This window comes from Capsicum annuum, chromosome 3, assembly GCF_002878395.1.
Source record: "Capsicum annuum cultivar UCD-10X-F1 chromosome 3, UCD10Xv1.1, whole genome shotgun sequence".
NCBI lineage: Eukaryota > Viridiplantae > Streptophyta > Magnoliopsida > Solanales > Solanaceae > Capsicum > Capsicum annuum.
In genome coordinates this window covers 97,607,969-97,620,109 of record NC_061113.1, presented here as the reverse complement: position 1 = coordinate 97,620,109, position 12,141 = coordinate 97,607,969, and the positions used below count along the sequence as shown (strand labels likewise).

The 12,141-nt window shown below is 36.9% G+C and overlaps 1 protein-coding gene across 3 annotated transcripts in view; it reads left to right on the top strand.

Moving 5' to 3' along the window:
• LOC107863651 (protein PHOTOPERIOD-INDEPENDENT EARLY FLOWERING 1) overlaps positions 1-10,635 on the top strand; it is a 76,511-nt gene extending 65,876 nt beyond the window's left edge. For 2 of the 3 annotated variants that reach the window (XM_047408192.1, XM_047408193.1), the window contains 2 exons: positions 8,525-9,045; positions 9,671-10,635. In XM_047408192.1, the coding sequence (XP_047264148.1) occupies positions 8,525-9,045; positions 9,671-10,091 (942 nt within the window). In that variant the 3' untranslated portion in view covers positions 10,092-10,635. Of the gene's footprint in view, positions 1-8,172; positions 8,492-8,524; positions 9,046-9,670 lie in introns of those variants that run through there. The other variant, XM_047408194.1, reaches the window with a different exon arrangement.
• The last annotated feature ends 1,506 nt before the right edge of the window (positions 10,636-12,141 follow it).

Below are 12,141 nucleotides of genomic sequence, written 5' to 3'. Positions count from 1 at the left end.
TTATTTTTATTGTTCCAACGTGTTTTATGCTTTATTATGAATTTAGTTATTATTCTTTACTTATTATTCTTTGTCCTGAGTCGGGGGTCTATCGGAAATAACCTTGCTATCTCTTCGGAGGTAGTGGTATGGACTGCGTACATTTTACCCCCAGACCTCACTGTGTGGGAATACACTGGGTTTGTTGTTGTTGTTGTTAACTATCTTTTCTTTATTTGTTCATCATTTGCTTGTTGTTTCCACTTTGTGGTGTTCTTAAGTTGGAGGGGGATACGTGTAACTTTTGAATGAGACAATAGAATCATTATTAACATAAATTTGTGTTCCGTAGAGTGTTAAAGCTAAGTAAAAAAATTATTTTTATTTATGCATATCCTATTTACAAATTTAAAGCTTGTATGCAATCACGCAATTTGTTTTCAGATTTTGATCAGTAAGTATTTTTTAAGTTAATGTAGTAATTTTTTTATGACTAAAATTATTTGGAGGGATATTATTATCTTGATAAATCGAAAAGAAGTAACTCACATTGAATAAATTGAAAAAAATTTAGAAAATAAATTAAAGAAATTTGAGGGCAATTTTGTCTTTATACATATTTATCCATGGATTACTAATCCCACCAAATTGGATGTATTAGTTATACACCCTATACTACCATGTAGAGTGTATAACTAATCCATGTATTAGTTATACATTGCTCCAAGATTGCTACCAAACAATGTATTAAATAATCACACTATTTAATCCATAGATTATAAAAATAATCCACCCTACCAAATAGGTCCTATGGGTTGTAGCACAAGCTTCTTTCCCACTCCTTATTTGGGCTTGCCTCTAGGTGCCAAATACAAGTTCACACAGATCTGGAATGCAGTAATTGAGAAATTTGAGAAAATCCTTGCCATACTTGCCAAAACACTTGGTGGACTTGGAGTCAAAGACCTAAGTCTTGCACTACAAAAACAAGCTGATGAAATGAAATGTCCCTGGAAATTTAACCAAGATGATGTTGGGCTATGGAAGGAGATTATCATCGCAAAGTATGGGAGACTCAGTCACTGGAGGAAGCTTTCAGAATACATGATGGTTTAGGATTATAAAAGAGCATAAACAGTCTGGGGAAGAATTTTCCGACGTCTACTTCCAGATTGGTGATGGGGTCAACACAAAGATCTAGATTGACAGGTGATAGGGGATTCAACACTGAAGAAAGCATTCTCAAATCTCTTCCTCGTAGGAAATCCAAACTCTTTTATTGTTGATAATTGGGAGTGCAGTAGACAGAATTTAAATCTCGAGAGGATTGAATGGTGGATGAACTCATAGATTTGCTGAAATGTTGGAAAAATGAATTGTTAACACACAATAGAGGGACAAAATGAAATGGGCAACTCAAGGATGGCTTCTTCTCAGTTAAGTATGATGACATGTGCTCCAATCCAAGTAGCATAGACTCTTCACTTTCAGTGCCTCACATGTGTCGACACAATGTGGGTGTAAGGCACTTTTAAGCCCTGAAGCAACGCCCAAAACATGTTGAACGCTTCGCCTCGCTTAATGCTTGCTTTAGTGTCGTAAGGTTTTGGGACATACTTTCACTTACAAATGAACCTCTTCTAAAGAGGCGGTATAGAACATTTGGTATTTCGCTTTATCTTTGTGAGAAAATAAGAGTTTGAGAGAGAACTTTCGGTTCCATAAAAAAAAAGAGTTTGAGAGAGAACTCGATTTGATTATTCCAATCCCTCAATCTATTGGGGTTTAAATAGCTAAGTTTACATGTTCTGAAAAGGAAAGAAAATCGATACCTAATCAGTACAAATCAGTACCTAATTATATTAGGAGTAAATTAAACTACCTACTATATTTACATATATTAAATTGAAAACTGACATGATTCTAACAATCATAATCTTTTTTCATTTTCTTTGTTCATGTGTTTGTCATTCATGCTTATAATTATTAGTCTTCGACTATATATATGTACACACACACATATTAAAGCTCACACTTTATTTGCATTTTGCACTAACAACACCAACGTACCTTAGATCCTTTTTTTCTTTTGATAACATTGGATATGGTCAAACGATTTTGGATACTTTGATCAAATTCGTGTTTTTTCCCCTCCATTTGCGCCTTTTTTCATTAAAGCTCCCGCTTTATTTGCATTTTGCACTAAGAGCACCAACACACCTTAGATCTTTTTTTGCTTTTGATAACATTGGATATGGGTCAAACGATTTTGGGTACTTTGACCAAATTCGAGACAGATGCAATGAATTTTTATTTGTAGTTAATAATAATAAACATTAAAGAGATGCATATATTCTTAGTAATAATTACAGATGTAAACGTGCTCTCAAAAATTTGTGTATTGTTTTCCCTCTAGATAGTCCACCATAATTTAGGCATATTTTTTAACTTCTAATTTTTACTTTTAGCCGAATCTCGGCACCTATATCCGTACCTGAATCAGTACCTCGAATCTTTAAATTTTGATCATGAAGGATCTGACTTCTAGATCCGTGCCCGAGTTCGAGCAACTTAAGCTCCAATGAAATGATGATTTGACTTATGGCCATTGAAACTAGTATGTTGGACAAAATTGCCACCCAAAGTGAGCTACTTCAGCTGGTTGGTTTTTGTGAGAAATACAAGAGAAAAATATTATTGAATTGTTTTGTCTACATTATTAGATTGAGACGCTATTTATAGACACTACTCTACAATTCTTTTCCAAGTAGGATTCTATATACTATTCCTATTCCTAATTATATTAACACTCCCCCTCAAGCTGGAGCATACGAGTCATATGTACCTAACTTGTTACAAATGTAATTAAGACGAGGATTGATGAGGGACTTAGTGAATATATCCACTAGTTGATCACTTGACTTCACAAATTTTGTAACAATATCTCCTGAGAGTTATCTTTTCTCTGACGAAGTGACAATTAATCTTGATGTGTTAGTCCTCTCATGAAACGCTGGATTTGATGTGATATGAAGGGCTGCTTGATTATCGCACACAAGTTTCATCTTATCGGTTTCTCCAAATTTTAGTTCTCTCAGCAACTATTTGATCCAAACTAGCTCACAAGTTGCTATAACCATTGCCTGATATTCCACTTCCACTCTAGACCGAGCAACCACACACTGTTTCTTACTCTTTCATGACACCAAATTACCTCCTACTAAAACACAATATTCGGATTAGAACATCTATTAGAGGATGATCCTGCTCAATCAACATCTGTAAATCCAATGATATGCTCATGGCCTTCGAAGAGTAGTCCTTTACCTGGATATGACTTTATATGTCGCAGAATACAAGCTACTGCATTCCAATGATTGTTACAGAGGGAACTCCTAAACTGACTTGCAACACTCATAGGAAAGGATATGTCAGGTCTAGTCATTGTGAGACAATTCGACTTTCCAACTAACCGCCTATACCTTTCGGGATCACTAAGTGTGTCTCTCCCTGTTCTGGCAGAAATTTTGCATTCGGATCCATAGCAGTGTCACTGGGTCTACATCCCATCATTCTTGTCTCGTCAAGAATGTCTAAGGTATACTTGCATTGAGAAATAACAATACCTGATCTGGATTGAGCAACTTCAATACTTAGAAAATATTTCAGTTTGCCGAGGTCTTAGTCTGGAAATGCTGAAAGAGTTGTTGCTTCAAATTAGTGATTCCATCTTGATCATTGTTGGTGATAGCAATATCGTCAACATAAACCACTAAATAAATACACAGATTTGGTTAAGAATGTCGGTAAAACACCGAGTGATCAGCTCTACTACAAATCATGCCAAATTCCTGAATTATTATACTAAACATTCAAAACCAGGCTCGAGGGGACTGTTTCATACCATAGAGTGACCTGTGCAATCAACATAGAAGGCTACTAGACTCCCCCTGAGTAACAAAACTAGGTGATTGCTTTATATAGACTTCTTCAAGATCACCGTGCAGAAAAGCATTCTTAATTTTCAACTGATAAAGAGGCCAATGGCGAACGATAACCATAGATGGAAAAAGACGGATAGATGTATTCTAGCCACGGGAGAGAAAGTGTCACTAAAATCAAACCCAACTATCTGTGTATGTCCTTTGGCAACAAGGCTAGCATTAAGTAGATCAATCTGACCATTTGGATCAACTTTGATTGCATAAACCCAACGGTAACCAACAATAGATTTACCTGCAGGAAGGGAAACAAGCTCCCAAGTACCACTCGTATGTAAAACAAACATCTCATCAATTATAGTCTGCTTTTATCCTGAATGGGAAAGTGCTTAACCTGTAGTCGTAGGAATGGAAATAGAGGACAATGATGATATAAAAGCATAATGGAGTGATGAATGACGATGACAACTCAAGAAAGTATAATGTGGGTTAGCATTACGAGTAGATCTTATACCTTTTTGAAGTCCAACAGTTTGTCTAGGAGAAGGCAAGTTCGAAGGTTCCTCAACTTTTTGAATTTCATTCTCCCGGGTTGCAACCAAAAACGAAACTTGGTAGCACTCTAATCCAGTCTATCTCCTCTGTGGGGAAGGCAAGGCTAGTAGGGGCAACTTCAGGCGCATGATAAGAATCATCTGAGACTAATGCTGGACTTGGGCGACGAGGATAAGTCAAAAGTGGTGGCACTGCAGCTGGGGATGTAGAAGTAACGGTAGATTCCTCAAAAGTTGGTGCGGGTAAGACAGGAGGTATGGGTAAGACCTCTGAGATATCAAGATGATCAGAAGATGTATAGTAAGGTTGATATTCAAAGAATGTGACATCGATGGACATAAGGTAGGTGAATAGCATTGATACCTTTTTTGAACTCGAGAGTAACCAAGGAAGACACATTCGAGAGCACGTGGGGCTAATTAATTTATCTTTTCCTGGGGCTAAGTTATGATCAAAACATTTGCTCCCAAAAACACTAGGGGTTATAGAGTAGAGATCTGACCAACTAAATAGTACGGAATGGAGAACTTGATTCTGAATCGAAGATGATGGAATTCTCTTAACGAGATAGCAAGATGCGAGTACTGCATCACCCAAAAATACGTAGTAGAACATGGGATTCAATGTGAAGAGTGCGAGCAGTCTCAATGAGATACCTATTTTTCCTTTCTGCTATACCGTTCTGTTGAGGGGTGTATGGATATGATTGGTGAATAATTACTTGGTGAGTCATAAACTCTTGAAATTGGGAGGATAAGTATTCTAAGGAATTATCACTACAAAAAGTACGAATAGAAATACCAAATTGATTTTGTATTTCAAAATAAAAACTTTTGAATATAGAAAATAACTCAGAAGGATCTTTCTCATTAAGAAAACCCAAGTATATCTTGAAAAATCATCAATGAAACGAACAAAGTAATGGAATTCTAAGGGTGAACTGATTCTACTAGGACCCCAAATATCGGAATGACCTAATGAGAAAATACTCTGAGCGACTCTCAATACTACGTGAAAATGTAGCATGGGTATGTTTCTCAAGTAACACGACTCACAATCTAATGTGGATGAACTAGACAAGCTAGGCACCCTTTTCTGTAGCTTGGATAGACTCAGATGTCGTAAACGTTTGTGAATATGGTTTGGAGGTCTATAACAAAGCATCTGTAAAGGAATTTGAAGAGGTAAGATTGTAAAGGCCTTGTGATTCATGTCTTGTGCCAATCGTCCGCCCCAGGAATAGTCTTTCCCGTGCTGCGGTCATGCATTAGAAAAGAATCATTAAAAAAAAGTTATACTGCAATGAAGGCACATGTCAAACGACTAACAAATGCAAGATTAAAAGGACAACCAAGGGCATAAAAAATAGAGTCTAGAGTGACAGAAGATAGGGGTTTGGCTTGTCCAAACTCCTTTTGGTTTTGTTCGGATCCCATTGGCTAAAGTAATAGCAGGAAGAGATTATGAATAAATAATGTTACACATAAGTGATTTGTTACCAGAAATATGATCAGAAACACTTGAATCCACAACCCATGATCCAAAGGTAGGAGATTGTGCAGTTGAGGCTATTGGTAGAGATATATGCTTACTTGCTCGATACTGAAGATATTCATTATATTCCTTTTCCGATAAATACACCCATTGATCACCTGTTGTGGTGTTAGATTGAGCAACATGAGTATTTTTAGGTGGTCGACCATGAAAAGAATATCATATTCCACAAGTATGTCCAAGCCTATTACAATAACTACACTTTAGTCGAGAATAACATACACCACGAGTGTGTCCAACCCTTTACAATAACTACACCGAAGTTGAGATCTTTCAAATCGACCTCCCCCTCATCGATTCGTCATTGACTGCAACGTTTGATTTTCTTATCTCCTTATTAAGGGTTCATTCAGCTAGGATGGGAATTCACCTAGGTTGGGTTGGGAATACACTGGGTATGTTATTGTTGAAAAATTGAATTTGATTGTCGAAGCTAGTCGGAATCACGAAATAGCTTAGGGGGGCACCCTTGGAATGAAGGGGCGACCTTATTGGAAAAAGAGATCGCCAAAAATTGTCCGGAAACAGCTACGCACACTTGAGCGTGATGTGCGTGGTGACGCCGATCTAAGACTGCCTGTGGCGCGTGGATCAGCTGAACTCTCTGAGTGAGTGGATCACTGGGGTTTGCTTGTCTGAGTGTTTCACCCCTTGTGGTAGTATTGGTTTTTGCACAATACTTATAAAACAGTCGAGGGCTCAAATTAGCCTTGACAGCCGCGGGAAATTGACACACAGTGACTATTGGATTGAGTTTTCTTCCCAGTAAGTTTCTCAAAAACCTGCTCAGTTACCATGTGAGAAATATAGGAGAAAAATATTATTGAATTGTTGCACCTACATTATTACATTGAGACCCTATTTATAGACACTACTTTACAATCTTTTTTCAAGTAGGATTCTATATATTATTCCTAGTCCTATTCATATTCTAACAGTTTTAAAGGGTGCTTGCCTCACACGGGTGACCTAATCAAGAGGACTTTTCAACTAGCTAACAGGTGTTTCATATGCCAATAAAGTGTTTTCACACCATCGACTAACATTGACTCATCCCAATCTTTAATGAAGAGATTTTTCACACCATCGACTAACATCGACTCATCCCAATCTTTAAGGAAGAGATCGACCTTGTGTTTGTTCACTGCTCAGTGGCTGCAGAAATCTGAACATGCTTCTCATTATTATTGGACTGAACTGGTTTATGCCCTGCACTGTCAGAGATGCCTGTGTGATCTGGAATTTTGAGAAAATTGGCAAAACCATCAAAAAGAACTGGATATGGCACCTAGAAAGCATTTTCTGGTATATTTGGGAGGAAACAGCCTCTCTACCTCGCAAGGTAGATGTATGGTCTGCGTACAATTTACCCTCCCTAGACCCTCCACTTGTAGGATTACACCGAGTATTCTGTTGTTGTTGTTGGATGGGAAGGAATCAAAATGTTTGATGGGTTATCAACTTCAAACTGCTATCGGAAGGCTAGATGATTAGTTAAATCTTTTTAGTTGAGCTAAACTCTGCCCTACAAATTACTTTGATGTACTTTTGAATTTTGTCATCTAGTTTTGTAGCACTCAAATTGTAAATAAAATGACAACTTTCCCTTTGTAATCTTTTGCAGCAGCTTCTTGATGTTCTTATGATATCCCACTTCATCAAAAAAATCTTTTGGCAGAGAAATTGCTCTTAATGGCTTTTAAGCCATTTTGGTTTTTGGCTCTCTATTTAGTCAATCTGTTTATTCCATTGCACAGTTGTTTTTCTTTGCATGTTTTCTTTCCCGAGTTTATGTCAAGCATCTTTTAATATATGTATGATAGTAAGAGCCTGTTTTGATTGGCTTAAATTAGGTGCTTTTTAGCCAATATAGCTTTTAAGCAGTTTTGTAATGTTTGGGTAAAATAAAAAAAATACTTTTAAGCACTTCTTTCTAAGCCAAAATAACAAAAATAAGCCAAAACCCGTAAGTTAGAAATCCGAACTTATGGCTGTTGACTTATAAGCCATAAGTCATTTGACCTTACATTGTGCTTTCTCTGTACACACAAGCTGTAGACCAAGATATGTGTGGAAGTCTTGTATGCTTACTGGAATGATTTTAATTTTTGTAATTTTCAAATATGCCTTATGACTTCTGCAGATGTGCTCTTAGTTGTAAAATTGGACTTAGCTTGACATCAAATTGGCAGTTGTGGTGTTAGGGAATGTGGTAGTTTTGGGGTACAACGGGAAAGGAGAAGAATTTACTTCAAGCTTCTATTTGATAATTGAATGATGAATTGGTCGAGTGTAAGGGTCAGGATTCAACTGAAATTCCGCATGTCAACCTTTCTGTAGCTGGTCAAGCCAGTCAGCTGCTGTAAAAGAACTTCCAGTAGTTCAAAAGAATTGAGTTTTACCATAGCAGTGTAATGCTTAATCAAACTGCCTTCCCCCCGGGAAAGGAAAGGGTAATGTTTATATTTGGCTAACTTCTGTTGTCCTCTTTTCAGGAAAATGTCCAACTGGTGTTGGATATTGCATCAGAGATCCCAGATCATGAGTCGCTTGTTCAAAAGCATTTCCTTGCCCTTCTTTCCTCTGTGTGGAAAGTGCGGAAAAGCCACACAAATGCGTTCTCATCTTCCCAGAATGGGTTATATCATTCTGGAAGTTTATTTACACCTATTGTTAATAGTGTTTCGACGAATTACTCCATGGTTCCACCTGCAAAGAGATTTTCTAATTTAAGTGTGTGCGCCAAGTTAGTAGCAGTTGCTCTTTCTGACCAGCAGAGTGCACAAAGTGATGAGAGAGTCTCGATTTGTGACCAGAGAGAAGTAGCTTCTTTTCCTGCTGAGCATTTGGATATTACACTGGAATTTGGGGCAGAGAAAGATGATAAAACAATTCCCGTGCAATATCCAGTAACTGTCAAAATAATTAGTCCTGAATCTCCATCGTCTCCAAGAATTACAATAGCTGAGCATCATCATTACAAGTCTTCCCAGATTATGGCTGAAAACCGATTCTGGTATGTAATCATGAAACTCTAGTTTGTTACATGCTTTCAGTTGGTGAACGGAGTCAAATGACAACTTAATTAAATGGTTTCAATCTGTCGGTGAAGTTACGCAAACATCTTCCTTAGGTCAAATTGTCTAAGATATTCCTTTCAGTTTCTAAAAGTATATGCAATCCCTTGACTTTTGAGTCATCGTAATGACTTTGCACTATTAATTTTCTTCTATATCATGGTGTTAAACTTTTTAGTCGCATCTATTTTTTGTGATCATACAATTAAGAAATGAGAAATCCACATTAATAAGAAAGAACTGGAAAAGATTCTAGGTCTTTCACATTATTGTACTTTATTTTGTCAGTCTTCCTAATTCTCCATCATTTAGAGGCTGTCATTCACATTTTCTTGGAAGAACAAACAGAGCAGGAGGTTTTGCTGAAAGCAAATGTAACATTCATACATCTTGTTTCAAGCTCTTTTCTATAGATATGCTCTCAAATATTTGAATTTAAGCGCAGTTGAAGTTGGTAGTACTTCAAATTTAGTGGGTGCAAATTGATCCAGATTAATTAATATTTTCATTTAAATCCATATTTATGCGGGATTAATATTTACATGCTTATTTTCTGCTTTTCAGGGCTGCATCAAATACTGAAGGTTGTTTAGATTGGGCTTCTCTTGCTTTTCCTATTGGGGATGCCAAGTCACGTACTCCATTGAAATCACAATTTCTGGGGAAGCATAAGCCCACTGATTCGGTGAAGGTCTCGAAATCTAAGTCCAGAAAGATTTCAACAGAATCTGGTGATGTTGGTCTGACCAAGGATCTAGTGTTGCCGCCAATGCCATCCGTGTCTAATGATTCCTGTCCAACAGCTGATATGGGATTAATATTCCTCACAGAAAGTGGAAATGGTTTTGAAGATAGGACCCTGTTAGACATAAATTCGGTATTTAATGCAAGCAGTGAGAATGTACTCCGACATGAATATGTTCCCAACTTTATATCGGGACTTGATGATTGGTCAGTGTTTCCAGAGTTCACAGATATTGGGTAGCTATCCAAATGTGAACTATGATATCACCTGGGAGTCTACGGTGGCAATTTGCTCTAATATTGGAGGCAGGAAATGTTTTGGGCACCGAGGATTGGAATCATGAAGGTGCTCTCGGGGCAGGTTCGATAAGGGAAGGAAGGATCTAGTTTGTTAGATGCCGATGAAGAGACAATTGCCAGTTCTCACGCATGGACATTGGTCAGAGGTATTTGGTGGACGCGAAAGACGTAGGGATGCTCTGCATATGAAATGTAAAAAGCTAGCAATTCATATAAGTAGGAGTGTAGGCTGCGTCATTTTTTCATTAGTGAGAAATCCATGCTTCGGAAATTTGAGGAAGCAGTCAAATTCATTTGCAGGCACATCTCCCCTCTTTTAGATTCCGGAAAAAATGTAGTGGTTTAGTAATTTAGTTATTGGAATGAAAAGTTATTTCCACACTTTTATCTCTGGCTCATTTATTGGATTCTCACACCTGTGATGTTCCAAGTTAAATAGTCAAGATGACACATTGTCATCATTAAATCACAGTTCAATTGTCTGTTCGTGTATTGCTTTATGTGCGTCGAATGACTAGACACTGTAGGGATATGTTACCTGGGTATACAAAAATAATCCCTTAGTTTACTAAAAATAGCATTGGAACCTCTACAGAACTAGCAACACTAATCAAAATATATACAATCCGGTAAATTAGGGGAAAAAGTTGCATTTAGAGAAAGTTCATCCCCTCTAAAGCTTGGAGTTACTGATCTCTTGCCCAATCCCGGATGAAGAACCGGGATGATCTAGAAAAGGGACAACTAAATTCGTCGGCTGGTAGTGAGCAACTAACAATGAGTAGTTTCGGGGCATCAATGACACAATGTTGCATGACATTCATACTAGACTTTTTAGTTCAGATATCATATCCATGGAAACTTGTCGATTAACTACTTACTATATTAGGCTGTTGATTTATTCAAGCGAACTAATCCGCGACCAGCAAGTTTTCCGAAAGCGAACTGAATGGAATTGTTACTTTCCAAAAATCTTGCTTCAAATCAAAGAAAGAAGGTCTATTTTCCCACGTAGTTCGTCGGTCAAACCAACGATTCTCTTCTCAAAGTAATAGAGAGAGTCTTTTTCTAGTTAGACTTCTATCAATGGAATGAAAGAACCATACTAAACTAAAAATAAAGAAGGTAACTAATGAACAATTAATCGATAACTAGTAGATTTTTATGTCATTAATGTGATGAAATTGATTTAGGGTTATAGATTCGCTAAAAATCATGTTGAGCAATCTATTTCATTAACAAACTTGATTTATCTTGTTGATTTAGGGGTTAATAATATAATTATTGTCTTGAGCCTCTAAATCGTCTATTAACCTGTACTTCTATGTCTATATTCCTATGATCAAGAATGAACATGCAAACACAATTGGTTCTTCTGTTTTATAGTCAAGTACGATTATTTAGGTATATTCCTATTTTAATCGCAATCACTTCTTTATTTTACTAAAGAAAAAATCTTACTCTCAATATTCTTCGTTCTAACTTGTGATTCCTCTTTCGAGTTCACAATAAGAATATGAATTTATCCTACTAGTCATGAAGTAGTAAAATAGTAAATCTATAATAGATGAACAATTTGACGAACAACTAAATGATAGTCTTCACAAATTGAATCAAAAGTCTACTACAACAATTATGAAGCTACCATAATCCTCCAACGAGAAGTTTAACTCTACATAGACATAGAGAAATTACAACACATCATCCAACGAAAAATGTAAATATCAATAAGTATGAATAAGAAAGGATTAAACCAATTTTCTTTAGCCTCCACAATGGCTTGTAGCCTTTCCTAGGTTAAAAGTTCCATAAAAGATCATGTTTGAGATGTATTTCTAAAAGTTGAAAATAACCCTCAATCCTTACCAAACTTGAATTTAGATTCTGGGTTGAATATACCCCCGGGCATCGCCTTTGCGTTTTTGTCATTTTTATGAAATTTTGACCTCAACACACCACACTAGCTATTGCGTTGGCCTGACCAACGCATC